Source organism: Saprolegnia diclina (assembly GCF_000281045.1).
Source record: "Saprolegnia diclina VS20 unplaced genomic scaffold supercont1.8, whole genome shotgun sequence".
In the NCBI taxonomy this organism is placed as follows: domain Eukaryota; phylum Oomycota; class Saprolegniomycetes; order Saprolegniales; family Saprolegniaceae; genus Saprolegnia; species Saprolegnia diclina.
In genome coordinates, this window is record NW_008246075.1 from 132,497 (window position 1) to 158,517 (window position 26,021).

A 26,021-nucleotide genomic window follows, 5' to 3' on the forward strand; every position below is an offset into this window, starting at 1 on the left:
GGCACAGGACGTTCACCACACACCCTGGCATCATCGACCGTCGCGCTCGGGCATTGTCCTGTCGGATCATGCAAAACTGACGACATAGAAGAGGTCGAAATTACGGTAGATTATCATTTGCCAAACCGGCGTTTCCGCAAGTTGAACGTGCGCATCATGTGGAGAAAATCGTCGTACGTGAGCTCGGGCCACATTTTGTCGAGAAAAATGAGCTCCGAGTAGGCGATTTGATAGAGCAAAAAGTTGCTCAACCGGCACTCGCCCGACGTGCGGATGAGCAAGTCCGGATCCGGCACGTTCCTAGCGTCCGATGAGTTGTTAGTCACGTACAAGCTGAAGGCGTCGTACTTGGTGAGCAAGTGCTCGCTCACGATGGCTTCGTCGATCGCGTCGACCGCTAGCGTCCCGGCCGCGACCTTGGCCGCAATGGCTTGAACGGTGTGGACCATCTCGTTGCGACTGCCATAGCTACGCAGTCGTTCCTTAGCACAGAAAGACGACGTCGATACATGTGTACCTGGCACAAATGTTGAGGGTAAAGGCCGTGCAGTGGGCGGTCGCCGTCTCAATCTTCTCAATCGCCGAGGCAATGTGGCTCGGGAACTTGGCGCCGTCCGAGACGAGGACGCACACGCGGATGTTGCGCTCGAGCGCTTGCGGGATGATGTCGTGCATGAAGCTCGTAAAGATGTTCATGAGCGCGTCAACCTCGGCCTGCGCGCGCCCCCAATTCTCGGTCGAGAACGCATAGACGGTCAGGATCTGGACGCCGGCGCCGACGCACCAGTTCATAAAGTCAACGACGCGCTGGCTGCCGTCTTGGTGCCCCTTTAGCGGCAGGCCATAGCGCGTCCGGCCGTAGCGCCGGTTGCCATCCATGATGGCCGCAATGTGCCTGGGAACGACCCAGGTCGGGTCCCATTCAGGCCGTGAGGACGCTGCTACTGGCTTCTCGCCCAGCTAGTCATTGCACAGAAGGTAGCAGGAGGCCATGAAGAGATGAGACAGCGGCGAACCTTGGCCGGCAGCGAAAGGCGCACGGGCAGGCACGAGAGACAGAGCGGGACGCCGAGCACGAGCAGCGGCAGCACGCAGAGCCAGTAGAGCTCGAACGCGTTGTAGATGCTGTTGTACGCCACGAGCTTGTGCGTCTGCGCGTAGACCGCGGGGAGCGTATGGCTGTACGGGTAGTAGAGCGCGCTGAGGTCCATGCTCGCCACGAAATGTCCGAAACACGCGGCGACGTCGCCGGCTGACATCCTAATTAGGATTCAATGACCGAATCTAATCGCACCCAACGCGGATCTCTCGCTTGTTTAGGCTGTGGCACATGCCGAGTTGCGAGCGCACAAACGCTGTGTGTTGACGCACTGTGTTGACACGACCGTGACACCGGACCAGGTATTTGCGGCGCCTTGGTTAATGCAACCGCGACGACAACGGGGCGATGTAACCACGGCCCGTCCGACTTGTGATGACGAATGACGTGCCCCAACGACATCTCATCGTCGAGCGACCGCTTGTTGACGACTCAACATGGCCAAGGTGATCTTGGACCGTGCCTCGTGCTACATCGTGACGGCGAGAATGGGCGTCATTGGGGTGAGCTGAGGCGTAGCGAGCATGGTCGCGTCGATTGTCACCGTCGTGACCTCGTCGGTTGTCCTCGGGATGACGTCGGTGCTGGTCGCGCAAAAAATCCAGTGCTGGATCGTATGTCACGTGCCCATGGCGCGCCGTGCGGTACTGCAACGCAAGAGGTGCGTGGCTAGTGTTACCACGTCGTGGGTCACCGTATGTGTCCATCGGTCGAGCAGCTTCGCGCTGCCACTCGCGGTCGTCATGAGACGAAATAATCTCCCGCCAGCCATCACCCTTTGGCCGTGGCTTCTCGCGACGTTGCGTGGTCTCAGCGTGTCGGTGGTCGTCATCAACGTGCCATCGGTCGCTCTGTGTGCCGTCGTGTCGTCCATGGGTACTCCACTCGTTTTCTCGGACAATAGCGAGCGACGGGTCAGTCGCGTACCCCGCGTGCACTTGCGCTATGCTGGAGCAGCTTTTCAAGTACGCCTCAATCGCGTGGCGAAGAAGTGTGATGCGATAGAACGAGGCTTCGTAGTACCTACAAGTGGTGCGGAGCGTGAGCATGGTCTTCGCTCTCATAGGACGTACAGGTCGCGGAGCGTGTCCATGCTCTCGGGTAGAGTCTTGTCTCGCAGGAAGGCGTAGATAAATTTGAAGACGAGCCAGTCGCGATCAAAAAAGTAGTGACCGCGACCATCGGCGCACAGTTTGGGCTGGGTCGTACACAGCTGTGCGAGGATCGAGAATCGATCGCGTGCCCAGACGCTAACCGTGGACTTGAAGAGCTACATAGCCCTGAATATCCCACGCAAAGTTACAGCACAAGCACGTGTACTTTGCCCCCGACGTTGAAGTGCACAATTGTGTCGGGTGCCAAAAAATCAAGCTTTGAGGCCACTTGCTTCTCGAACCTAGCATCTTGTCGTAGTAGCAACGTCGCAATAATCAATACGTACGCAGTGCGGTCCTTCTCGTAGAGTTGCTGCTGTTTCTCGATCGAGACCCACTCATCGCTGAGCTTTTTCTTCTCTTGAGCGAGCTAGACCGACACACGTGATTCTTCGCCTTCGCTAGTAGGTCGCACCGCCGCCTCCTCCTTCTCGAGAGTCTCCCACTCGCGCCGATACTTGTCCCTTCAGATCCATGAGCGCAACATTGCGATGGTGACAGGGCACGTACTTGATCCCGTCCATGATGGCGAGATCCCCTCGCCGTTCAGAATGAAACGGACGCGAAGGCCAGATGCGCTAGATCGTGGCGCCGCAACTACCGCACACTTCGCTTCCAGTAACTTTGGCGCTATCAAATGATGAAAGCTGTGATCCTATTCACCGGACTTCGGGCTGAGTCAAGAGATGATTGCCGTAAACCCGAACAACACATGCCTTTGTTTATTTCTTGAAGTATTATATAATTCTTTCACCACCATAGTGCGACGCATAGGGCAATCGAGTAATCGAAGGGACCAAGCGGTGTACGCAGCGACGTGCAGTAAGCTTAGGTGCGGGGTTTGACTACTGGAAAGGGGTCACTCAGAGACTCAACTGGGCATCTCCACTGTCAACTGCCTTCTCCATGGATGAAACGGAAGATGAAACTCTATTCATGCCTCTCGCACCCTGCATTTCGGTTTGTGCAATGGGGACGCAATTTCTGGGCTTTAGCAGCTGGCGTGGGTGTTTGCGTTTGGGGTAGCAGCGAAAAACTCGTCGTTTTGGACACATCAAACAGGTACTGTATGCGAAGGTATTGTGACCTTGTAAATAAATTCCCGTGCCAAATAATAATACGTTTTATATTTTGCTTTATCGCACTTTTTCTTGAATGAAAGATGAAATTATGAGCTTCATAAACACAGGTGTATATCTCGACATGACTCGCAAAGGGTAATATGCATTCAGAGTGGTGCATAGATTTGTAATCATTCGCTCATAAAGTGATCTACATGCATAATCTAGATTAGAGACTGAACAATAGAGAATAGAAACAAATTGAGACTGGGTAAGCGCTTTGAAGGTGTTGTCATACTCCAACAGCATCCCGAGAGACACAGAAGGGATCAAAGACACAGGGCAAAGTAATAGTCATCACTCCCGATGTCAATTGTGTAGATTGGAAAAAAATAAGGCTCAGATGGTGATGCATGTTATAGTTCCACATGATTGTCATTCAGAACAGGTCTGTAAATAACAATCCTCATAGCCTTGAAACACTAGATATGTAATGTGTAAATAATGAGCTTCATAAACACAGGTGTATATCTCAACATGACTCGCAAAGGGTAATATGCATTCAGAGTGGTGCATAGATTTGTAATCATTCGCTCATTTTCAGACAAACTAGAACTAATCACTAAAGATGTCAGCAAGACATTGTTGATAAGACCGTATAAAATAACGACCGCATCCGTAGGAATCGCTGAATGCTATTGCTTCCGTGAAAAGTACTGGTCCAGTCACAATAAGATCCAACTTTTCAGCGGGATCAAAAATACTGCCGGTGTGGAGTGATGGGAAGCAGATATTCAGCAAGAAAATGTAGTGCAATTGAAGGGTCAGACCATTGAAAAAAATATCATCGCGATAACGCGGATCTAGAACACGGACCAATGGAAATAGAAATCATTCCCTTCATTGCTACATGTGCAAACTACAATGTGTGTGTTGCTCACATTATGGGTGATAGTGTATATCTTGCCTTCACGGCTAGTTGGTACAAGCCTCAGAGAAGTTGTTTTGCATCATTGCAACTCGGTCTAATATAGCGTATATGAACTCGGACAGCTCAGAAGGACACTAGACGGTCCAGATGGCGACACCTCCATTGGTATGATAGAGTTGTGTTCCATCCAGGCCTTTCAGGAACTGCCCGAGGTACTACAGCTGTTTCGAGACGTTGCTCGAGGCACTTGCCTCGGAAGCTGCTAATTCTAAAATGCCATCTCCTAGCCTTGGCCGCGCTGGCTCGATGATTGGTGGCGCTGGCCACGATATTTTTATTCTGGTGACTTAAATTTTAATTTCCCCTGCAGTTGACTTACAAAATACAAGCTCTTTGGATATCGAGCCGTAAAATTTAACAGAACATATTTAATATGTGGGCAAGTCGCCCTTAGCTGTGATTGGGCAGCGCACGGGTGGCGTGTTTGCATTGGCCAAAATGTTTTTGCAACGTTGGAAATATGCCCTCCAATCACGCTCCAATCCTCCAATCATGGACTCCATGGGATCAAGTGACGTTGCTTGGATCCATATGAGCATAAATTGTATCAATTTTTTTCTATGGAGAAGCTCAAGTGACCTCCACAGCCTCAAAAGATCGGGGCAGAGCTGGAGTTTTGAAGTTTTATGGGCCCCACAGCCCTCCATGACTGCAAACAAACTTAATCGTCCCCTTCAGTAAAACGATGCTATAAGGAGCAGCAAGGTTTATGGATCGGTGCAATCTCGCATGTTTGAGGAGTCGTGTGTTAAAAAACAGTGTATAATCCAACAGGGGAATCGTACAAGAATTGAGCTGTCCACGATGCAGTGTACGGGTATGCTTGTGTATACAGTACAGTGGATTTGTTGAAGTTCACACATGTCCGGATAACACGCCAATACGAGGCGAAAGAGCAAGGCGAAAGGCTAACGAAGGACGATGGCGTGGACGGCGGCCGACATTGCCGACTTGACCGGCTCCGTAGTTGTTGTGACCGGGGCAAGCTCCGGTATCGGTGAACAGACGGCTTTGGAGCTCGCAAGAAAGGGAGCACATGTCGTCCTGGCGTGTCGTAGCGCGGAAAAGGCAGCGGCCGCCAAGGAGCGCATCCTCTCAGTGGTCACAACCGCGTCCGTGGAGGTCCTACCGCTGGATCTTAATGACTTGGCGAGTGTCACAACCTTCGCCGATGCCTTCAAGGCCAAGCATGCTCACTTGGACGTTCTCGTAAACAATGCGGGAATCATGGCGGTGCCTTATGCGGTCACGGCGCAGGGCTTCGAGTCACAGTTCGGCGTCAACCATCTCGGCCACTTTGCGCTCACGGCGCAGCTCTTTGACGTACTCAAAGCTTCGCGGTCGTCACGCGTTGTGACATTAAGCAGTCTCGCACATCGGCGTGGCGCCGTCGACTTCAGCAACCTCATGCCGACACCGCTGGCCTATGGGCCGATGAAGGCATACGAGCAGTCGAAGCTATGCAACCTCATGTTCAGTTACGAGCTCGACCGGCGACTCCGCGCCAAGGGCATTGAGCACGTCATGTCGGTGGCGTGTCACCCAGGGTGGACCAACACGAACCTCTTCCCGCACATGTGGTCGGGTGGTCTCATGCCGTGGCTTTTCCCGATCGTGGCTCGCGTTGCACTGCAGCCTGTCCACGTCGGCTGTCTACCAACGCTGTACGCAGCAGTCGCGAAAGGTGTCAAAGGCGGCGAATATTACGGGCCCCAGTCCTTCTCTCGCTGGGGACCGCCTGTCCTCGAAGAGTCGACACCCGCCAGCCACGACACGAATGTAGCGTCGCAACTCTGGGACATCAGCGAGAAACTCGTCGCCATCAAGTTCATCGTCGAGTAGAACACCGAATTAGCCCCACTCCTCCAAAGAAATTTGATTGTTCGTGCAGCGGCAAGTCTTTAAACGGCAAGTTGCGATAAGACATTTCTGTTTAAAATTTTTCTTATCATATTTTCTAATGACATGGTGTTGAAGGTGTGGACATTGCCTCGTTTCAGCACTATGACTGGTTGTTTACTGCAGGCCGCAAATCCTTTGTCTTTCTCGGGGTCGTTGGCCGCAGCGGCAGGATTCGGAAGCACGATACAGCAGCAGCTCGGGCGTGGTGGACCATGGCAACAGGATTTTTCGGAGGTTGCGCGGGGCCACTACTGTGGGTCTAATGCCACCGCTTACATGAGAATTTGTCCTTAGAGTCCGCACAAGATGAACCTCCATTTGCGGGGAGATTTGAGCCGGTAGTTGGACCAACTGAGGGAGCTTGAGTCCTTTAGCACAGTCAATGTTGCTCAGCGGGTCGAAATGCGGTGCTGCATGGTGCTCCATCCACGGCAACTCTCGTCGCATGCGGTCCCACTGCACGAGGAACCCATCGTAGCGCCGAGCAAGTGCCATGACGTCTGTCGTGAGCTTTGTATACAAGACGTGGAGGCGCTCGTACTCTTCGGACGACAGGTAGGCAGGAGCAGGCTCTGCATCTGCCAGTGTTGTGGCATCGGTGGCGTGCTTGGTTTGGAGCTGTGACACGGCGCTCGACCAGCCATGACCCAGCTCCAGTAGCCGTGTTTTGCACTCCGCCAATTCACGGTCGTGCATTCGAGCCTGCGCATCGAAGGACTCTCGTAGCGAGACGTGAAGTGCAGAGACGGCTGCGTCGACGTGGTTTCTACCTGTCGCAATGGCTGTCTTCAGGTTCTTGATATCGCTCTAGTGTACCATGTCATAAAAATACCAAGGACGTACTTTGCATCACCTCGAGCGCATACATTTCTGTAACCTTTTGTTCCCAGCGGTGGGCACATTGCTTGTTGTTCCACTCAAAGCGGTCGTGAAAGTCTTGGATCACGTCTGGAATCAGCGCAATTTTCTTGGCGAGAAGCTTGAAATCGTCCGAGACGCGATCAAACGTCACGGACCACTTGGTGGTCTGCGCCTCGAGCGACATCTTAGACGTTTTGAAGTCGAGCGTCAGCTGCTGCACGCGTTTCATCGCTACGTCAAAGTCGGCCATTGAGAGAAACGTCTTGGAGGCGAATTGCACAAGCCGATCGCCCTCGAATCGAATTTCGTGCGCCACCCCTGGCAGTTTTTCAGTGATAATGACGTCAAGCGTCTCGTGCAGCTCGCGCAAAGTCGCATCGACCGAGTCTTTCCAGTTGAAGATCGTTTTCGAGTGCTCCGTTACGTGCTGTCTTGTCTGGGCCAAGACGCGGCCTTCGAGGTCTTTGACGAGCTGCCGTGCACTCCGCACCTCGGCGCGACACTTTGTGATTTCGTCTTGGATGACGTTGATTGACGACGCAGTGTTGGACTCGATACGTTTCATCCAGTGCTCCATCTGGAACTCGTTGGCTTGCGCGACCGCGATGCGCTCATGGTCGAGCATGAAGCGAACTTTGGCCTCCACTGCGGGCATCTTCAACTGGGTCGCGAAAGCTGGTGTCACGAGGTCCGTCGTCCACTGCTGGAGTTCCTCCCGCAGAGCAGCACACTGCATCTCTGCGCCGTCTTGAATGCTATTTACAGTGTTGCGAAGCTCCGAGACGGATACACCGTTTGCAACGCGCTCGTCGAGCTGGCGCACAATTGTCGTCGTGGCCCGAAGCGCTACCTCCATCTCACCGACGTGTGTGAGGTGTGCTGCGTGGTTTTCGTTTACCACGGCAAGAATGTCGGACGTTCGTGTGCTCAGTGCCTCGTTGGCGTTGGCACGACAGCGGGCTTCGAGCTCGACCGTGTGCTGGGCGATGGCGTGCACGACGGCGCGAATGTCAGGGTGGAGGCCGTTGATGAGCGATGGCGGGATGCCAAGCATTTGCCAGAGCGCCTCTGCTTTCGCAAAGTTGTAGTCGAACGCCAGGGCGTTGGAGCGATCGAGGCAGAGACGTTGGTTGCGCTGCTCCATGGTTGACTGACGTGTGCAATGAGAATATATGTTGTTTGGTTGTCCGTTTCGTCTCGCACCATCGGCGGTTCAAACGGGGTCGACTCTGACATCTGGTCTTGGACTTGGATCGACATTGCAGCGCGTGCAAGCGAATTATTTGCTTTATTCCCTGGAGCGCGTGGCTGGCGACGTCGTATATCCTCGTGTGCGCTGCTCCTGGGCTTGGATCATGTGGCCACATCACCCGCCCAGGATCGGTTTTCGCGTCATAAAATAAAATGTTTAATGAGAACCTTGTTTTTGTATTCAAACGCCACGCGTTCATTAAAACGTGCGTTGGCATCGGTAATTTTAGAACATGGACGACCGACCGAGCGACGACGTCTGCGCGCTTCTGAGCATGGTCTGCGCCGGCGATGCGACCAACCCAGACTGGGGGGTCATCCTCGAGCTTTGCGATGTAGTGGGCGCCAACGCTACCGAGTACGTTTACGGCTGCGCGACCTGGGCTAAGTGATTGGTACGTAGCGCCGAGGCAACGAGCCGAGCGATCCAGCGCCTCCTCAGCCGCCGCGAGAGCGAAGACCAAGTTTCTTTGGCGCTGGTCACGACAGAGACGATCATGAAGAACTGCCCGTCATTCGTTGAGCTTGTGGCGAGCCGACTTTTTCTCCAAGAAATTGTCGCCCTCGTGGACGGCGACGGTCGCTATCCCGACGCGAGTGCTCGAGCGCTACGCATGCTGCAAGAATGGTCGACCGAGTATCCGTCGCAACCTATGTTCCGTGATACGTTTGTGCAGCTCCAGCTGCAGAGTGCGTCGGCCAGCAGCACTGACCATGACGAGACGGTATCTGCTAAGCCATCGCTCGCGCACGAGTTTGACAAGCTGCGCCAAGACCTCGTCGTGGTAGAGGACAAAATCAAGACGTACGTCAATCTTGTGGCGCTTGGCAACTGTGAAGACGCCGACGATGTTTTGGACTTCCTGCAGCAATGCCAGCCGCGCATGAATACGCTCATTGAGGCCGGCCTTGCGGGCAAGCTCGACGAGGCAACGCTGGAAACGTGCCTCACGGTAGACAATGACGCGACGACTGTTTTCAACGCGATGCATTATGTAGGTTAACGACCGGTTGATCAAGGTGCTTGAGGGAAATGTAAGCGCTGACAACGATAGCGAGCCAAAGGCACCGGCCTTGTACAGTCTCAACGACACAAACCCCGATTACGTCTCGGGTCCGTTTTCGACGATCGCTCTTTCAGAGCCACCACCTGCGCCCCACCGCTACCACCCGGACATGGTCTAGGTCTATGACTCAATGACGATCTTCGCACTTCTCGAGGAAACAGACCATTTGTATGCGTTGCATAAGATAATGGTCCAAGAGTTGCTTGCGGTATACATGGTGCGTTGTAGTTAATACGGCGAAAAGGGGTTACTGGGGAGTTACTTGGCAAAGCCTTTCGCCGCCTTTGCCTTGATCCACTCTGCCTCGTCTTCCGTCGCTTCACGCGCGTCACCCGGGTCGAGCGTCGACGCGGGCACGACCGTGTTGGTAAATTCGTCGTAAAAGCCGTTCCCGGCGTCGTAATAGCCGTACGGTAGCATCTTCTGGACGCCCTCGGTACAATACGCAGTCTCTCCGGGAGGTTTGATGCCATAGCCGTTGGCATGCGGTGCCGTCGCGTGCGCAACCTTCTCGCAATGGTATCGACGGTCGTCCTCGGTGCTGTAATTCCACGGCGTCGCGTACTCGAGGCCGTCCGCAAACGTAAACTTGCCGTCCACTTTCTAACGCAGTATAAAGCGCCAGAGATATGAAAATTTGAGCGCACCTTGCCGTCCTTCCATGTGCCGTCGTAGCGGCCTTGGGGAAAGAAGAGCGTACCTCGGCCGTGGAACTGGCCGTTCTGGAAGTCGCCTTCGTACCGAGAGCCTACGGGCGCCGTGGGTGAAGTTTAAAATGGTTGACAAAGTTCATACCGTCTGGGAAAGTGTAGACGCCGTGGCCGTTGAGCCGCCCAAAGCTCGTGTTGCCTTCGTACTACAGTACCCAAACCCGACGACATAAGGATCGAAAGAGGATGCGAGATCGATGCGCACCGAGCTCTGCGTGTACTCCATCACGACAACACCGCGAGCAAAAACGACGAGTGCTGTGCCTAAATTTAAAAGATGCCGAAACCTCTGCCGACGACACCGGATCGGCTTGAGACGCTCCTTGCCGATGCCCTCCACGCACAAAAGATCGATCGGTCGCGCCTTGCGATCCGCGTGTTTGCACAGATCATAGACGAAGACGATGCTGGCCACGACGCTATTGTGTACCAAGCGTACGTTCACAAGTACAAGGTCTATCATACCAGTTTGCGCAGCACAACGGCAGTCTTATCGAACTTATATAGCTAGAGTGCTCGTTCTTGCTCTACAAGGTCGCGCGAGCAACGGCGACTGCAATGCTCGTGCGATTTCACGGCGCTCACGAGGCCTATTTACTAAAGGCTCGCGCCGAGGCCAAGCTGAACAAATCGGCGGTGTCTGTTGCCTCGATTGTCGCTGGCCTTGCTCATAACCCGATTCACGGCCCCCTTTTACGGTATACGTTTTGTTGTAGAGTTATTGATTTCAAAGTTTAGAGTATAGAGAACTCGAAGAGAGCCGAGAGGTACAACGCCAAACAAACAGTGCCACTGAGCGCAGTAAGCCGCGAGCAACGTTGGATGGACCGCCTTACGACTTGGACATCGTCGATATCCCCGACACTTTTGTCGGTGTTGAAGCACTCCGGACGGTGCCCAGTCGGTAAGAACCTTGGTTGTACGTCCTATGTCATACAGTGACGTGGAAGGTATGACTTTTATGGCGCCTTTTCTGCCGACTTAATTGCGCGTCTCGATGCTCTTGAAGCAGCTCCATCACAGCTATTGCTTTTGCCCAAACCCGAGGTTTCAAAGCTCGCACGGGCGGCGTCACTCGTGTGGTTTTGTGCATCGTGTGCAAGCTTGTGAAAACCGTCACGTAGGCGCCAAGGAGCACCAACCTCGCCAAGTTCTGCATGCCCCGCGACTTTATCCTGAGCTACTACGAAGCAACGGCGAATGCCGACTCATCAATCTACGAACGTGACTGCGGTGTCATCCTCAGCCGCGCCGTCCACCTGCTGGAAACATTACCGTTTGAGATGCAATGCGGTAATCACGTGCAGATAAATGACGTGTCGTGAAGCAAGCTCCTAGCTTTTGTACTCGACATTGACGATACGGCGCTTGTGAGCTACGGCTACATGAAGTCGACCAAGTTCGAGGCGATTCCTATGACTCAATTCAAGTACCTCATACACGGCTCACCGCCAGCAAATCCTATGGTCCTCCGGTTCTACTCCTACTTGAAATGGAAGGGCATCAAGGTACTTTCGAAGTTCATGGCGGTGCTAAAACCGACATGTACTGCAGGTGGTATTCGTATCGGAGCGACCAGAGCGGGTTCGAGACGCGACACTGCGGGCACTTTTTCTTGCTGGCTATCGCGAAGATATGTCCGCTACTATGCCGAAATGAGTCTTCATTGACGTCCTTTTCAATCGCCTAGGGTCGTTTTGCGCCAACCTTGTGAGCATCTCATGTCGACGGCCAACTTCAAGCAGCGAGCGCGCGCAAAGCTCCAGAAAGAGTACAACGTCATCGGTTGTCTGGGTGATCAGTTTGGCGACATCACAGGCAACTACACGGGTGCCCGCTTCAAGCTCCCGAATTACCTATATACGGTCGAGTAGAAGATAAACACTTCATTCTCAACCCAGACGCACACTGAGGGCGCCTAACTATGCGAGCAATTGGCTTGGAAAGTTGGGTTGACTATACCTACTATTTGCAACGTAGAGGATACACTGTAACACACCACTAGCACCTTACACAAGCAGTAGCTATAGCTTCCGCGTCGAGCTCTTGTGTCAACGTTCTACCGGTCTACTAGTATCATTGTGATGCTCTTTCTCAAACTGTGCGACTTTGCGTCGCGTTCTCCGCTGTGATCGTCCGGAAAGCGTGTCCTGTGGCCTTCACATCCGGATAACCGATCCCCAACGATGCCAGATCGCGGCCAATTTGGAAAATGGCTGGCGTGCGCTCGATCGTCCGCTTGGCGCATCGCCACGTGGCTCGCGCATCTGCCCATGCGCTGCCGCAACTCAAGCCCGCAATGAAGTCTTCGTCGCGCGCTCTTGTGGCCTCGCGGACCATGGCCTTTAGCACGGAGACGGTTGTGCCAGGCATGACCGAGTCGGAGTTCATGAAGCTCAGCGACGTCGTCCTCAATGACATCCTCGAGATGATGGATGGTATCGAAGCGATTCTGCCGGACGCTGATATTACGCTCTCGGTATGCAATCCTCGATATTATGACGGTATAACGCCATACTTCCTGTAGCAAGGCGTCTTGACCATCAACCTCGGTGAAGACGGCACATGGGTGCTCAACAAGCAAGGTCCCAACCGCCAGATCTGGTGGTCGTCGCCTGTGAGCGGGCCCAAGCGCTTCGAGTACGACTCGCGCCTCAAGAAATGGTTCAACACGCGTGAGAAGCAGCAGGAGCTTGTCGAGCTTTTGACCGAAGAAGTCGAAGACATTACGGGCATCATCGTGTACACGGAAAACTAACTAGATGCTGTATCTCGACTTTCTACGTCCATCGTAGCTGCTGCTGCCATAAGAGCGGCGTCGACGCGATTTCGTGCTACGATGTAGTCCTGTGGTTCCACATGAGCCAAACCTTGACACATGGAGACAATATGACGTCGAGGAGGAGCGCTCGCGCCTCGGGTGGCGATAGTTGGCGCTCAACAGGTAGTGACAGTCGCTTGCGCCAAACTTCGAGCTCCTCCCAGCGTTCAATGCGCTCGTCGCGGCGCTGGCGTTTGTGGCTACGACGATTGTCTCGCATCTGACGCGCCGCTAGTGCTTCAAAGCAAGCACGTTCCTAAAGCATTGTGATCCAAGTCAATTGTGTTGAATTAGAATCGCACCGTGGCAGAAAGAGCTCTCCACGCCGCATGCATTTGCTTGGTGGTGCGTCTGCGATTACGCTTGTGCAGCCTTCGGTGATGATGCACATAGACATCGAGCCCCGAGACCTGTGGCCGGTCGAGCCTCTTTACATGCAATAGAGTAGCGCTTTTGGAATACCTTTGGAGGGTGCTTCGGCGACGGACGATGCATTGGCGAGAGGGGTTGCGGAATTGAGGTGTCGACGTTGATTGGCTGGAGGTCTGAATACCAGGAACCGCCGTCTCTCATGGCCCCTCTGAACACAAGAGTTCTTTGGAACAGCACTTGCTCCTGAATCGTGTGCGCGATGGCACCCTGAAAAGGCGCAGGAAGACCCATATCTTTGCAAGTCTAAGTAGTCGTGAGGTGCGGTCATAAGACATCCTGTACCTGGCTCGCAAATATCGTTGCGTCGTTCTCGTCTGCCGCGATGTCCCATTCGAACTCGTCATGAAACTTGACGGCATGTTACTTCAAGGAGAGAGACACAACACTTACGCGGAGACCACCAATTTCGATGTCAATGGCAATCGGGAAAAGAAACTCGAGGCTGCGGTCCATCGGCACAAGCGAGGGTGCGTGGTGCAAAAGCTGCGTTGTGATCGATCTTGAGATCGCCTGCTGCAACGGTATAAGTGTTGTATGCAGGTGGTAGCGGAGGTACCTCGCTGTCAGGATCAAGCTGCACTTCGGTTGCAAGCACCGCGGCGAAACTGGCAGGCGACAATTCGCGCTGCTCAGCGTCCCACAGGAAAGCTTCTTGAAATCGCCCGTGTTTGGAAAGGAGCGTGAGGCGAATCGGTACGAGTGACTCCATTGAGTAGCGCAACATGATGCATTCGTGGCGCCTTTGTGTAGCGTACGAAGACGCTGCTCGCCGATGGCAATGACGCAAGTATCGCGACAAGGACTCCATGCCTGAGTGCACTTGAACGCCGTCGAGAACGCTTGGGAGCTGGCTTGGGAGTGGGCTCCCGGTTTCTCGCAGCTCTACGAGTTGCTGCGGTTGAAGTTGAGGTGTTGCTGTACGCAGAAGTAGCGCTGTTGGGGCTTGAGCGCTCTGCTCGATCACGCCTGGTCGGGCGTCGAGGAGCCGTGTGACGCCGTTCGCCCGCAGCAGATACTCGACCCGTTCCGTAAGGCAGTCGTCTTCAGCAGGCGCTACTTCAAGCCACGACGCCAAGTACCCTTCAGAGCATCCGAGGAGGAAGGCCATTGTCGACATCGTCGCGTTCACCTCCGCCGCCAGGGATTGGAGCCGCTGCTTCAAGTCCGCCATCCCGCTCACGATCTTTTCGACTAAACAGAATACTAAACCCATTGCTGTAGTCGAAAATCCCGGAGCAATCCCGGAGCTGCGCATACAATTCAGGATGGCATCTCGAGCACACCGCGCTGACGAACCCGTGGACGAAGCCGCCAGTGAGCAAGGAGGCGCCCTTCGGCCGATGGCGGCCTACCTCTTACAGGGACCCTACGACCACCTTCCGAAAGATAAGATGCTCCCTTTGCACATGGCGCTCGAAATGCGCAAGACGGCGTCGCCAAGTCTCGTGTCTGGCCGCGTCGAGGCGCTGCCCGAGTCTGTTCAGGCTCTGCAGGCCTCCATGGACGATGAACCGCCTCTGGATGGGGCTGCTTCAGTGGCAGCCGTGTCTATTGACGGACTCATGGCGTCAATTCCGCGCGTCGAGGCCTTCTTGCCTCATGCAGCTGACCTCGGGCTCGTGAACCGCGATCCGACCGACCGGCGGTACGTCATGGTGGCCTCCTTTGACGACGTACGTGCGCGCGCTGGATATATTTTGTGATTCATCGCGAGAGTAGGCAAAAGTCAAGGTGCGGCAATTGGCCAAGGTGTGCGGCTTCCAGGTTGGCATTGACAAGTCGAAGAAGGGAGGGCGGCGCCGGCTCTGGATTTGCACGAGCAAGGCTGGGTGCCCGTTCCTAGTGAGCGTGAATCAAAGTAACTTTGGCATCCGCGTCAAGTGCGCGCTGGAACACAACCATGCGATGCACGTGCACGAGAAGAAAGACACGCGGCTGACAACGTACTCGACCGACGAGGTGCGCGGGCTCATCTACTATATCGTTGTGTGCTCATCTACGTGACACACGTAGCTGCAAGCGATATTCGCCAACTCGGAACTCTGCAAGCAGTCGCCCGATGTGTCCAAAATCACGGGTCGTGAGATCATCGAGACGTTGTATACCGAGACAGGATATATGATCAACGCCAATCGCGCGAGCATGATTAAGCACGGGATCATCAAGGACATGCAGTACGAACTCGAGCGATCGTTCCAGACGCTACAGCACCACCTCAAGCGAATGGGTGAAGACCCCGATGCGTATTTATCTGGCGCACGCCTAGCGCCCAAGCCGTGCGACCGACGAGGATATACCGATGATCTCACACGAGTATTGCTTGTAGGAAGCCTGGACGTCCAAAGAAACAGCAGAAAGTTGCACCGATGACGTCTGTGGCACCGGTGGTTTCACAGCCACCGACGACCCATAGCTGATAGTGTGTTGTTGTCCTTTAAGCACTGCTGATTTGTCCGTTGTCCTCAGCGTTATTCGATACCATTTCGAGAGGTGGTCACGAATGGCGTGACTGCTTCTGCTGCCAACAATGGGCGTATTCAAATGTTATCGACTCGCTCGCGAGTTGACGCGAGTTCTCACACGGATCGACTGAGTCGTTCGCCTCGCTTTGCGCGGTGCCAACCGATCATTCGTGGAAAGTGAATTTTAATCGTATGGTTCGGATAGCACATTTCTTCCGGATAAGCGAGTAGCAGAGACGCCAAGAGCAGCTTCAGTTTTCATGAAGCTTGTGATCCAGCGTGTGACCAGCGGCGGCGTCAAGGTCGACGGGCAGACCGTGGGCAGCATCTCCAAGGGCGTCGTCTGCCTCGTTGGCATTGGTCGCGACGACACGGAAGACGACGCGGAATGGTGCTGTCGGCGCATCTTGGTACAAAACACCGCCATGCATGCCGCTCACGCCGGCGGTGCATAGAACGCTCGCCTTTGGCCCAACGACGACGGAAAGGCGTGGATGACATCCGTGCTCCAAAATAACTTTCAGGTGCTCATGGTCAGTCAGTTTACGTTGCATGGCTACATGAACGGCAACAAGCCTGACTTTCATCTCTCCAGTCCGTACCTACACGCGATCCGCGACGTAGCAGCTAATCAACTACTGTCTAGTGGCACCGGAACCAGCAAAAGTGCTCTTTGACAACCTTGTCACGCGTGTTCGGAAAGCTCACACGGCGCCCGATCAGGTGCAAGAAGGCGTGTTTGGAGCTTACATGGAAGTGTCCCTCGTACGACCATCACCCCCTCGCGCCCATTTCAATGACGAATACATGTAGGTCGGGGACGGACCAGTGACGATGAATTTGGATTCCAAGGTGCGCAAGTAAGATCGTGCAGTGTGCTACATGCCGCATTCTGTAAAAGCGTAAATGAAACTTTGTATTGCAAATCTCGCAGACTACTCGATCTGAAGAAGCGCCACGTCCTGCGCCGGGCACGATAGATGAAGGCTCAGTATGCATTGCGCCGATGTCTGAAAGATAGCGTGACTGCAATCGGTCGCGCCAACGCCAAAGCTCTCGTAGCATTCGCTGAGCCCCTGGTACGTGAGTCCACGAGCGTCGGACTCGAACTCGTTGACAATTGATGTAAACGAAGCTTCGCTCAAGGTAAGACCGTCTTCGTAGACCTAAGCAAGGTGCTCGATCAGCAAACATAGGAGGGAGGGGTGCAGGTCGGACTTGAAGGAAACGCCGCAAATCGTCGATACCGAGGCGGTCATCCATGTCTGTGTCCAGGACGCGGAAAAAGTGCCGTAGCGCCGCCTCACCTTCGAGCTTGTTTTCTGTGTCTCGTGGTGTTTCTTTCCAACGGCTCCAAGGCTTGACGGCAATGAGGTACTCGCCAGGAGCAAACTGCACAATCATCTATCGCATACAGCTTCGTAACTCGACCATCAATGAGTGTTACGTGGGTACACTGCAGCTTGAGTGATCCAGAGTAGCTGACGCCGATGCAACTTCGTGAATTCGGCAATTGTCTTGGACCTCCAAGACTGCGATTCCGATGTTGTCCGCAGGAGCCTCCAAACATTGAAGGGCGATAAAGGCTACAACCGGCACGACAACGCTCAGCGCGAACACCGCTTCCGAAGCTGCGGGGGCTGACTTGCTCGGGATGTAGAAGCGACGCCGTTGCACGGTACGACTTTCTGAAACATGTGGGATATACCACAGCGTCGGGGTTTGTCCGGCAAACTCATCGTAGTGCACGCTACGAAAACTCAATATTGGTGCGGTGATAACAAGTTGGATCCAATTTTGCACCTTAGCGTGGCACCATTCCGCAGGCCTTCGGGAAACACCGAATCAAGACGACGCGAGGCGTCCCGCAGTGTAACTCTCGACGCTTGGTCGTCCGCAGAGGACAACTCAACTGACACGATCGCTGCATCCACGGAAGCAACACTCACGCACACGAGATGATGTTTTGACATCGCAGCTTGCACGCGCCGCAACATTTCAAGCGTTGTCGTGTTGCAAAGGACCTCTTGCGAGAAAGCGAGCCTATTGACAGTGTGAGCTGAGAACTCCGTCCGTAGGAAAGGCTACCGGGGGTGGCCGCAGACGGCCTCCAGTATCGATGACGAGGACGCAGTCTGCAAAGCGCCAAAACCGGAAAACAACTTGGCCAAAGCTTTTTGCAGCACGAGTGGCCACAAAGCGTCATGGGTGCACTTGATAATGGCCGGGCCGCCGCCCGGTACGCAAGGAACGAAACCGTCGACGTCGACAAGAACGGGCTCGCCGCGGCGATAGAGCTGCACGGAGAAGCGATCGTCACCATCTCGCGAGCTCATGGCTCTCTCGAGAAAGATTTGGCGCTCGCTCAAGATGGTCAGGGCCGATACCAGCCCCGTTGATGTGAGTGGAGCTTCCGGTGATAAGCCTAGTACGGTGCTGGCTCGGTCGATAAATGGGGTCAGTGGGTCGTAGAGCTGTGAAACGTGCTTCCAAGTGAACGCTTGTGCACCATATCCCAAGCTTGCTTCGGACGGCATGAACGTCGCATCGACATACGGCAGGCCTTGACGTTGAGTTGCATCGACGGACGAAGCCGCGTACACATCCAACAGAAGTGTGGCTAGCGCCTTGTCTTCTTGCTCCTTGACAGCATGCATGTTGCTGTTGGCTTCACGCTTGTTGACCGAATGACGCAGCTTGATCGCGCAGCGGGCTTGCTCGTCGAGGCGGCGCACGACAACGCGCACACGGTCGTACGGCCCCAGCTCCACCTGCAGCTCGAGGCAGGGCGATCGATATAGGGCAATGTTGCTCGAGCCCTCAAAGTCAAGTGTGACGCAGAAATGGTTTGCTGTAGCGTTGTCGACGATGTACGAGAGACTCCATGGTCCTGATGACCATCGCGGACGGCACGTCACGCCCTCCTCCAGTGTCAACATTCGAATTTAGCGATCCGGCACGTGATTGGTTGAAAGAGGCAGTGTTTGATTGGCAGGACCTCAAGTGTAACCCGACAGGCAACCCATGAGCGCCGCTTGCGATGGAAAGCACAACGCAAACTTCTCGACATTTCTAACACTCGAGCTACGTACTCGCCAAAATGACAGTATCGGATCCCAGACCGCGACGCCGCGATGGATGAAAGTACAACGAGTGCCTTGGCGACATTCGTGTGTGAGCTCTGAAACTGATGGCACCTTTTTCCAGTCGTAACCACCAAGAAACCAAGGTCCAGAACGCCTGAGCAAGTGGCTTTTGACTCTAATCAAGGATGCTTGCGGGACCCAAGGCAGAAGCCTCACCCCACTCGATGCTTGCCGAAGCGAGCAAAGTACTCTCAACTGCCCCATTGCATCGTCGCAGCTTTGTCGTTCTGGCTCTGCTCGTGTACCTGACCATTACATTTGCGCAGCTCGTGAGCGAATGCTTTCGACGCATGGGCTCGCTCTTGTCCTTTGCGCAGCCAAAAGAGCTCGCGATCCTCTCGATCGTGCTGCAATCGCTCTCATCGCTCAACGTCTCGAGCGCCAACCTCAACGGCAACACACTAACGCCCGATGGGTCGCTCAACGTGAACTTTGGTTTGACTCTTGGACCTGACGTCGGTGGCGAGATCGGATTCTTTCCTCTCTATATTGAAGCGCTCGGTCAGAATGCTTACTCTGTTTTCTGGGGGACGACAGCAACACTCTGGAGCAGGCTTCCTGATGTTGCCTCTGCACTCGGCGGCGTCAATTTTGGCGGCGACTGGTGGGATGTACAGGCGGCTACGGTTGCTAGCACGTCGTACATATCGTTCACGGGAGTTCCGGCCAACATGACGCTTCTCACAGCATCGTACAGCGACCTCGTTGCACTGCTACGTTTGAATGCATCGGGCCTCCTCTCGGAAGACAACGTTCGCGCGCTCCTCCCAAAATCTGCCGTCCCAAAGGTTTGTTATCTCCAAGCTCCTTCGGTGTGTTTGAAAGCTCAATGCGATTTTCGTATAGGTGGCTGAAGCGGGTAAAATCGTATTCAAGTCGTACTCGACCGATCCCCAGCTCCTCACATACTTCAATTTGGTGTTTCCGGACGCGTCCTGGTTGTCTGGTCTCGGCGCGAGTGACATTGCAGTGTCATCTTCCCAAACAAAATGCCAGCTACGCCAGTTTCCGTCGCTCAAAAAGCTGCGCAGCCCAGCTGCGTTCAACCGATTTGCAGACCAAGGTTGCTGGGTAAACGCTTCGATTCTGCCAAGCGCGCCGTACGCCTCTTACGTCGTAAATGCAACCGACATGGGAGAATGGGTCGTTGAGTGCGTAACTCCGGAAGTGACTGCAATGTGCTCCAATATGCGCTGGCACGCCCGAATGTACGACCGCGTGGCCTCGACAATGTACTTCACTAAAATCGCGCTCTCGGGTCCGAGGCATCTCGTGATATCACAGAGTCTCTTGCTACGCCTTGTCGCTGGTAACACCTCAGAGTCATCGATTGGTGTTCTCTCAGCGAACGTGTTGAGCAGTCCACTCGTCGGAGACGGCACATACTCACCAGGGCCTCTCGCCGTGTATCTTGTTGATACTGACACTCTAAAGACGAGCGTGCGTTGGCCGTATCTCGCCCTATGGGTACTGTGCCTCCTAGTGTGCCGCTCAACATATACAGGAATCTGCACACTCTTGCATTTTCTGCTCGAGTCGCCACTTGCCATTTTTCTTGATTGTATCTACGCGCTTGCTCTCTTTTGCAACGGGCCGCGCTTAGTCTCAATGCTGCTGACGCTGCAAGGTCTTTCGGTGCAAAGCTATCTCCGAGCGTGGATACTCGCTCTCATGACGATGCGACCGTTTACGACATTGTATTTGATTGCTGCTAAGCAAATCGCGCTTCTCTTGATCGATCGACAGCTCGTGCTCCAGCACATGACCATCGTCGAGTGCTCAGTTCTGATGCTGCTCGGCGTTATTCTCATCCAATGTAGTGCGCCGTCCGTCGTTGACGTCGGCATGCACGCTGGCACGACGCTCGATCAAGTTATTTCATTCGTTTACACGACGCAAGTTGCGTTCTGCGGCATCGCGATCGCATTTTTGCTTTTCTTGTGTCTCGCTGCGACATTCCTGATCCACAAATCACGACGCAGTACTGTTGCGCCTGGTTCCACACATCGGGCGCGGGACCTCACGTCGTACGATATCTACCTCGCTGACAAGTGGCTTTCATTTGGCGTGACGTTGCTCCGACGCTGCAGTGTACGCAAGATGCCGTGCGTCATGATTGATGGGGCGTCGCTATGGCTGGAGGCTTTTTGCAACTGGAATGTGAACCTCTTGACAAACTACGCGCCGTGCTTATCACTCGGATGTGTCCTCTACATGGACAGAACAGGACGCCTTTTCGTGTCCGACTGGCGCTACCACGTCGAGACGACACTTGTCGGGGACGTTCTGATTGGCGGCACGGCCGACCACGTGCGCTCAGTACCCGTTGCACCCAACGTCCTTTTTCAGCGGTCGAGCGACCCTTCGCTGCAGAAAGCCTTTGATAACGCCAAGCACCATGGTATCCCTCATCGAGCGCAAGGTTAGTGCTTCCACCACCAAGTTAAACACGTTGAAGTAAATTGTCAGCTGTACAAGTTACTCGTGGAAGCAGTCACTTGGGGTGGTAGTGGAAACCGGAGGCACGAGTGCATTGGCCGTGGAGACTGCAAACAAGATACGAGCGGTAGCTTCTGGCCACGGTCGTTTTGCCTTCCATGGTCCAAGCTCGTGTACATGAGCATTTGCGAGAGGCGACAAAGCTGTTACGAAGCGGGCATCATCCACCGAGAGCGGATACCGGCCGATCACAGCAACATACTTGCCTCCGGGCAAGAACATCTTGATATACGGATCACGGCTGCTGATTGCAAGGCCTGCGTCGCGGTCCACGACGGGTGCGTCGTCCACGGCCAGAATCAAAAATCTCTTGTCAAGCAGCTGTAAGTTGTTGGCAGTCGTGTCTTGAAAGATGTACAGAACCGTGTCGACGTATGCCGGATCACATTGGCCGTCATGAAGAAGGCTTCCGTTGTCCCACTCGAAGTACGACACCACGTCGATGCTCAAAAGCGTTCCACGCAACAACTCAAATGGTACGTGGATGGTTGTCGCTATCGAACCATTGTCGACCGTTGCCACAGTACCGTAGACGGCGCTATTGATGTACAGCGGTGAAGTGCGGTGATACGAACACATTGTGAGTGGCGCTGGTGCTGAATGCGGCACGGCGTTACAGCTGCTGCCGATGCTCGTGTTGGGACCTGAGACTTGGTTGAGAGAGTCATTGCCGCCCGTGATGGCGATATCGAGAGCGTAGTTTCCCACGTCTGCATGTGGTGCACCGCAGTGCAGCAATGTCCCGCCCGAGTATACAGGTGGTGTCGCAGTCGATGAAAACGCGCCAGTTGCTGCAGAGAGTGCATCGAGGGATGTCATCGACGATGTTCCAACGACCACGGCGTAGGTTCCGGTGCTGACGGCAAAGTTGAGATACGGATCGTACGACGTCAAGTCGAAGCCGTCTGGCGTAGCAATGTACTGGTTGTCGTTGGACGCAATGATGGAGAGGTCCCCGCCGCCATCTTGGGCGATGAGATACACAACGGCGTCGAAGTATGACGCATCGCAAAGACCCAGAACGTCGCGCAGCGCATACGGTGGTGATAAATCTTGCTGATACGAAGTCACGCGCAACTCCAGCACTTGATTTGAAGCTTCGATTTGCAGTGCATAGACGTCCATTGTCACGCCAAGCGCTCGGTAAAACAAGCTCCCGAACAGCGTCGCAACTGAGATTGGATCGTTCGCTTGCGGTGACGTCGATGCTACTGCGCACGCTGGAAGCTTCTCTTGCTGTACCAAGTCGGCAACAATAAGTGGAGCAGGGATTCCGCCGTTGATGCTGCTGCTACATGTACCTAACCGAAAGCGTCGTGAGATACCACAGTACTAGTATAACGCAAGATGCGTACCACCACACGCGTGCATGCCGACGACCACATTGCTGTAAGCAATGATTGGAGACCCCGATGACCCTGGCGCAGTTGGAACCATGTACCCCAAGAGGTTGTTCATGCCGCAATTGGCATACGAGCTTGTGAGTACTTGACCGTTGCCCGTCGACGGCGTCTTGATCCCGACAAGCATGCCTTGGCCAAACGGGTGCTGTGGTATGTAAATTGGCGGGCCACCAACGCTAGTAAAGTTTTGAAGCCTGAGGTAGTTGCCTTTGGCGATCGAGACGTTGAGTTGAACAAGCGCATAGTCGAGGCTCTGCGACGATGCGACGAGTTCGCCACCGTACACAATACTCGTACCAGGGCACGCTCCGGCTGTACTGCAAACGTTCTTATCGCACACGGGGCTGTAAGCGTGGAAGTCAAACGTCGTCATGGTCGCTTGGGCTTGACTGGAAATGCAATGATAGTTGGTGAGCACGTGATTCTGGCACCCGACGAGCCAGCCTGTGCACCACTTCACGCCTGCGGCATCGTTGACCAAAAGCCGCGCGACAGCCTGGGACCCCCGGAAAAACGGCTCTCTTGGTGAGTTTCTGCAAGGCGGTGGAAATGCCGTACTTGTTGGAGAGCAGTCTCCTTCTGGTGAGTCTGGAGTGCCAGAGTATCGGTAAGCATCGACGCTAATGCTCCACTGAGTTGACGTGTTGGACTCGCCCATTGAGTAGACTTCGAGACGCATGCGGTTGCTGAAGATTGGGACCGAAAAGAATGGCACCGTCGAGACGTCGACCATTGCGTACGAGTAAACTTGAGCAACGGAGCCGTTCATGGCGCGCAGCACCACATAGTCGGAACTTGGAATGCTGAAAGCAGTGAATCGCAGCGAAAGAAACTCGGCCCCAGCGTCGTCCACGGATGCATTGTAGACAAGAACTGGCGACGTAGTCCTTTGGTACATATAGGCACCGACGTCGACGCCAATGTCGATGGGCTTGGTTGCATTGTTGGCGTCATCAACGAACGCAGCGGTGGCTGTAGCTGTCGTGAATAGAACGAACACGGCGACAAGTGTTGCAAGCATGGTAAGCTCGACTCGCCCCTCGCCTGTGATGCTGCAGTGGTTTCAGGCGATGCGTTGCTGGAAGGACGTAACGAACGACCCAGAAACGCAACGCTCAAACATCAATATTGGCTCAGAGTTGTATTATACGTGAAAACGGGAAAAGTTGGACAAATCCAGCTCAAAGTTGTCCGAGTCCTAATGTCCATCTAGGCTTGTCAGAAGATTGATTGCCCACCTGAAGCAGTGGCGGAATAAGTGGGCATGAGTTTGGCGGATCGATATCTGCTATCGAAATTTGTGTCTCCTTATCGATGCTCGGCTGCAAATATGTTGTTGTGTTGACGCCCTGGTCGTGGCGCTCAACAGCAATTTGCTCTAATTCAGGTTTTGAACATAGGTTGAGTGTCGCACTTACCAGTACCCGAGGCATCCCGAGTGGCAACCATTTTAGCTGGTAACTTCACTTCGCTGTACGCGCGTTGAACAACACGGACTCGCCCAGAGGCATCTATATATTCAAGAAATTTCTTCTGCACCCGATGAAGAAAATTTGCGTACCTGAAAGGACGCAAAGCTCGTGATTCCCAAGCAGGACGTCCGCCATTAAATATTGCGGTGAATGCGGCTCGGGTGTCGATGGTTTCAAGTCGACTTGTACTTGTACGTCCCGGTGACTCACGTTTTCGGTGGTTTGCGTTCCTGTTGTTGCTAATGATGGACTTGCCAGGGAGGGCGCGACGTCTTCATCGCTTGTGCAATCGTCGTCTCGGGAAATATCGGATGAAATTTCGTAAGAGGAGCCTCTCGAGGGACAATACGACGTTCGCTCACTTGCACTGGCCAAATGAAGTCGAAAATGTGCTTCCCGCTCAACCCTCGCCGCCTGTGATATGCGAACGTGTTGCACAGTCGAAATTAATGGAGAACGGACGTACTTGAAAGTGAGCCAAACTTGATTCATGGCATACTGTTTTCACCAGTGATTCCGGCACTGCCGCGGGTTCATGCGCTACCGGAAGTACTGCGCGTGCGCCCTGTTTGCTAGTGCACGCCATCAATTGCGCACTCGTCCGTTGCATACGCACCTGTGCATGACTGCTATGATGTGGTGAGCCAAGCTCTCTTCCGACAGCCATCCACGACCCGCGGCATGGTCGAAACTGGCCAAGATCGATGACGCCAGTGCCCGAACTTCTTCGTCACCAGCGCACGCCATGTCGACGTCTAAAGATCCACAGGCATCGGCACAATACATACGTACTGTACGTACGTGCGACTTGAAATCGATGTACGGGTCCCGTACATTCGACGTTTCCGAGCGCCATGCTGGAGCCTTGCTGGGTGAACGAAGAGGAGTTCGTGCTTGCACTGGTCCACACGGGGCTCCTATCCGAGGATACAGGCCCACTCGTCAAGAACGTTGATCTGCATGCGTGGCTCGAGCATCTCTGCGCCTCTGACGAGGACGTGAAGCGCATTATCGATTCCCTATCTGCACAGGGCTGGTTGCAACCTTCGTCCGTCTCAACACAGTCCGCCACCGAGGTGCAAATCCGACGTTGACACGTAGTATGTCAGCTATTGTGTATAGGAGAGGTCGTACCTTATTCGTATGTCGCCTTCAGAAGCCTCAACTCGGCATGTGCACCACGGGCCGTCGCCCGACTCAGCGATAGCGCCCGAGGCAGGACAGCAACGTAGCTACGACTACATATTTTGGCTCATACGCTTGCAACCCATAGGTCAAAAAGAAGGCGTTTCGCACGTGCTTCCCCACGGTGTCGGTCAAGGCCGAGAAAATGTATCTCAAGCTCACGGACCCTCACGTTCTTGTGTATGCAACCTTGGGCCTGAACCTCGTAAACCGCGGCGATTGTTCGGTGCCTGCGTACTCGCGTGAGATGAAGATTATGGGGGTCGACGCTCAAACCAGGACAATTGTCGCAAATTTACTCGCCAAAGCGTTTGCGGCCCATGACAAGGCGCAACTCCACCAGCGCTCGAGCTGACATGAATGTGATTTGCAACCTGCTTGCCTTTGAACGGCCCCGTTTCTCGATGTGGCGTCGAAACAAGGGTGCATTCTGGTTCATGGTCGAATGAATGAATATCCAGGCACGAATTTTTCTTTTAGAGTCTTTGGGGCCGTTGAACCATAC

General features: G+C 54.2%; 14 protein-coding genes across 14 annotated transcripts; 8 read left to right on the top strand and 6 right to left on the bottom strand.

The window, feature by feature from the left end:
- Positions 1-78: 78 nt before the first annotated feature.
- On the bottom strand, positions 79-1,417 carry SDRG_03288 (hypothetical protein). The gene is made up of 4 exons (XM_008608919.1): positions 1,017-1,417; positions 518-960; positions 349-468; positions 79-300 (listed from the first exon to the last, which is right to left on the bottom strand). Exons 1-4 carry the CDS (start codon positions 1,257-1,259, stop codon positions 114-116), a joined length of 993 nt encoding a protein of 330 aa, XP_008607141.1. The 5' UTR covers positions 1,260-1,417; the 3' UTR covers positions 79-113.
- A 151-nt stretch (positions 1,418-1,568) lies between these two features.
- SDRG_03289 (hypothetical protein) lies at positions 1,569-2,777 on the bottom strand (the record flags this gene model as incomplete). Its single annotated transcript, XM_008608920.1, has 7 exons — positions 1,569-1,706; positions 1,936-2,122; positions 2,173-2,369; positions 2,420-2,495; positions 2,541-2,623; positions 2,669-2,717; positions 2,764-2,777. 7 exons carry the CDS (start codon positions 2,775-2,777, stop codon positions 1,569-1,571), a joined length of 744 nt encoding a protein of 247 aa, XP_008607142.1.
- A 2,409-nt stretch (positions 2,778-5,186) lies between these two features.
- Positions 5,187-6,291, top strand: SDRG_03290 (hypothetical protein). Its single transcript, XM_008608921.1, has one exon. It carries the CDS (start codon positions 5,227-5,229, stop codon positions 6,145-6,147), a length of 921 nt encoding a protein of 306 aa, XP_008607143.1. The 5' UTR covers positions 5,187-5,226; the 3' UTR covers positions 6,148-6,291.
- A 164-nt stretch (positions 6,292-6,455) lies between these two features.
- On the bottom strand, positions 6,456-8,212 carry SDRG_03291 (hypothetical protein; the record flags this gene model as incomplete). Its single annotated transcript, XM_008608922.1, has 4 exons — positions 6,456-6,466; positions 6,585-6,926; positions 6,978-7,014; positions 7,061-8,212. The coding sequence occupies 4 exons, from the start codon at positions 8,210-8,212 to the stop codon at positions 6,456-6,458; spliced, it is 1,542 nt and encodes a 513-aa protein (XP_008607144.1).
- A 323-nt stretch (positions 8,213-8,535) lies between these two features.
- SDRG_03292 (hypothetical protein) lies at positions 8,536-9,644 on the top strand. The gene is made up of 3 exons (XM_008608923.1): positions 8,536-8,677; positions 8,723-9,272; positions 9,319-9,644. Exons 1-3 carry the CDS (start codon positions 8,553-8,555, stop codon positions 9,502-9,504), a joined length of 861 nt encoding a protein of 286 aa, XP_008607145.1. The 5' UTR covers positions 8,536-8,552; the 3' UTR covers positions 9,505-9,644.
- Positions 9,586-10,354, bottom strand: SDRG_03293 (hypothetical protein). The gene is made up of 4 exons (XM_008608924.1): positions 10,302-10,354; positions 10,182-10,242; positions 10,034-10,134; positions 9,586-9,989 (listed from the first exon to the last, which is right to left on the bottom strand). The coding sequence occupies exons 1-4, from the start codon at positions 10,320-10,322 to the stop codon at positions 9,645-9,647; spliced, it is 528 nt and encodes a 175-aa protein (XP_008607146.1). The 5' UTR covers positions 10,323-10,354; the 3' UTR covers positions 9,586-9,644.
- Positions 10,355-10,373: 19 nt separating this feature from the next.
- On the top strand, positions 10,374-12,017 carry SDRG_03294 (hypothetical protein; the record flags this gene model as incomplete). Its single annotated transcript, XM_008608925.1, has 8 exons — positions 10,374-10,550; positions 10,604-10,794; positions 10,842-11,000; positions 11,047-11,173; positions 11,221-11,389; positions 11,435-11,604; positions 11,651-11,733; positions 11,787-12,017. The coding sequence occupies 8 exons, from the start codon at positions 10,374-10,376 to the stop codon at positions 11,968-11,970; spliced, it is 1,260 nt and encodes a 419-aa protein (XP_008607147.1). The 3' UTR covers positions 11,971-12,017.
- Positions 12,018-12,303: 286 nt separating this feature from the next.
- SDRG_03295 (hypothetical protein) lies at positions 12,304-12,872 on the top strand. Its single transcript, XM_008608926.1, has 2 exons — positions 12,304-12,575; positions 12,624-12,872. The coding sequence occupies exons 1-2, from the start codon at positions 12,309-12,311 to the stop codon at positions 12,852-12,854; spliced, it is 498 nt and encodes a 165-aa protein (XP_008607148.1). The 5' UTR covers positions 12,304-12,308; the 3' UTR covers positions 12,855-12,872.
- Positions 12,873-14,581: 1,709 nt separating this feature from the next.
- SDRG_03296 (hypothetical protein) lies at positions 14,582-15,815 on the top strand. Its single transcript, XM_008608927.1, has 4 exons — positions 14,582-15,022; positions 15,069-15,308; positions 15,363-15,625; positions 15,676-15,815. Exons 1-4 carry the CDS (start codon positions 14,615-14,617, stop codon positions 15,764-15,766), a joined length of 1,002 nt encoding a protein of 333 aa, XP_008607149.1. The 5' UTR covers positions 14,582-14,614; the 3' UTR covers positions 15,767-15,815.
- A 225-nt stretch (positions 15,816-16,040) lies between these two features.
- Positions 16,041-16,737, top strand: SDRG_03297 (D-tyrosyl-tRNA(Tyr) deacylase; the record flags this gene model as incomplete). The annotated part of the gene is made up of 4 exons (XM_008608928.1): positions 16,041-16,221; positions 16,267-16,405; positions 16,458-16,576; positions 16,625-16,737. Coding segments are annotated over 4 exons (490 nt in total), but the record flags the coding sequence as incomplete, so codon positions are not given.
- A 9-nt stretch (positions 16,738-16,746) lies between these two features.
- SDRG_03298 (hypothetical protein) lies at positions 16,747-18,750 on the bottom strand (the record flags this gene model as incomplete). The annotated part of the gene is made up of 4 exons (XM_008608929.1): positions 16,747-16,977; positions 17,030-17,215; positions 17,836-17,854; positions 17,900-18,750. The coding sequence occupies 4 exons, from the start codon at positions 18,748-18,750 to the stop codon at positions 16,747-16,749; spliced, it is 1,287 nt and encodes a 428-aa protein (XP_008607151.1).
- Positions 18,751-19,029: 279 nt separating this feature from the next.
- On the top strand, positions 19,030-21,429 carry SDRG_03299 (hypothetical protein). Its single transcript, XM_008608930.1, has 2 exons — positions 19,030-19,745; positions 19,804-21,429. Exons 1-2 carry the CDS (start codon positions 19,083-19,085, stop codon positions 21,382-21,384), a joined length of 2,244 nt encoding a protein of 747 aa, XP_008607152.1. The 5' UTR covers positions 19,030-19,082; the 3' UTR covers positions 21,385-21,429.
- Positions 21,430-22,788: 1,359 nt separating this feature from the next.
- SDRG_03300 (hypothetical protein) lies at positions 22,789-23,915 on the bottom strand (the record flags this gene model as incomplete). The annotated part of the gene is made up of 2 exons (XM_008608931.1): positions 23,527-23,915; positions 22,789-23,355 (listed from the first exon to the last, which is right to left on the bottom strand). The coding sequence occupies exons 1-2, from the start codon at positions 23,878-23,880 to the stop codon at positions 22,789-22,791; spliced, it is 921 nt and encodes a 306-aa protein (XP_008607153.1). The 5' UTR covers positions 23,881-23,915.
- A 1,258-nt stretch (positions 23,916-25,173) lies between these two features.
- SDRG_03301 (hypothetical protein) lies at positions 25,174-25,984 on the top strand (the record flags this gene model as incomplete). The annotated part of the gene is made up of 3 exons (XM_008608932.1): positions 25,174-25,407; positions 25,454-25,546; positions 25,605-25,984. Coding segments are annotated over 3 exons (594 nt in total), but the record flags the coding sequence as incomplete, so codon positions are not given.
- Positions 25,985-26,021: the final 37 nt, after the last annotated feature.

Bases quoted from the DNA above. Each gene is read 5' to 3' on its own strand.
- SDRG_03288 (XM_008608919.1), bottom strand. From the start codon at position 1,259: ATGTCAGCCGGCGACGTCGCCGCGTGTTTCGGACATTTCGTGGCGAGC. The intron at 469-517 runs GTACACATGTAT...ACGACTGCGTAG, and splicing joins ACCCTCAACATTTGTGCCAG to CTATGGCAGTCGCAACGAGA. The intron at 301-348 runs GTACGACGCCTT...ATCGGACGCTAG, and splicing joins AGCGAGCACTTGCTCACCAA to GAACGTGCCGGATCCGGACT.
- SDRG_03290 (XM_008608921.1), top strand. From the start codon at position 5,227: ATGGCGTGGACGGCGGCCGACATTGCCGACTTGACCGGCTCCGTAGTT.
- SDRG_03292 (XM_008608923.1), top strand. From the start codon at position 8,553: ATGGACGACCGACCGAGCGACGACGTCTGCGCGCTTCTGAGCATGGTC. The intron at 8,678-8,722 runs GTACGTTTACGG...ATTGGTACGTAG, and splicing joins GTGGGCGCCAACGCTACCGA to CGCCGAGGCAACGAGCCGAG. The intron at 9,273-9,318 runs GTAGACAATGAC...TGCATTATGTAG, and splicing joins CGCTGGAAACGTGCCTCACG to GTTAACGACCGGTTGATCAA.
- SDRG_03293 (XM_008608924.1), bottom strand. From the start codon at position 10,322: ATGGAGTACACGCAGAGCTCG. The intron at 10,243-10,301 runs GTGCGCATCGAT...TGGGTACTGTAG, and splicing joins TGGAGTACACGCAGAGCTCG to TACGAAGGCAACACGAGCTT. The intron at 10,135-10,181 runs GTATGAACTTTG...CGGCGCCCGTAG, and splicing joins CGTCTACACTTTCCCAGACG to GCTCTCGGTACGAAGGCGAC.
- SDRG_03295 (XM_008608926.1), top strand. From the start codon at position 12,309: ATGGCTGGCGTGCGCTCGATCGTCCGCTTGGCGCATCGCCACGTGGCT. The intron at 12,576-12,623 runs GTATGCAATCCT...TACTTCCTGTAG, and splicing joins ACGCTGATATTACGCTCTCG to CAAGGCGTCTTGACCATCAA.
- SDRG_03296 (XM_008608927.1), top strand. From the start codon at position 14,615: ATGGCATCTCGAGCACACCGCGCTGACGAACCCGTGGACGAAGCCGCC. The intron at 15,023-15,068 runs GTACGTGCGCGC...TCGCGAGAGTAG, and splicing joins TGGTGGCCTCCTTTGACGAC to GCAAAAGTCAAGGTGCGGCA. The intron at 15,309-15,362 runs GTGCGCGGGCTC...TGACACACGTAG, and splicing joins CAACGTACTCGACCGACGAG to CTGCAAGCGATATTCGCCAA.
- SDRG_03299 (XM_008608930.1), top strand. From the start codon at position 19,083: ATGCTTGCGGGACCCAAGGCAGAAGCCTCACCCCACTCGATGCTTGCC. The intron at 19,746-19,803 runs GTTTGTTATCTC...ATTTTCGTATAG, and splicing joins CAAAATCTGCCGTCCCAAAG to GTGGCTGAAGCGGGTAAAAT.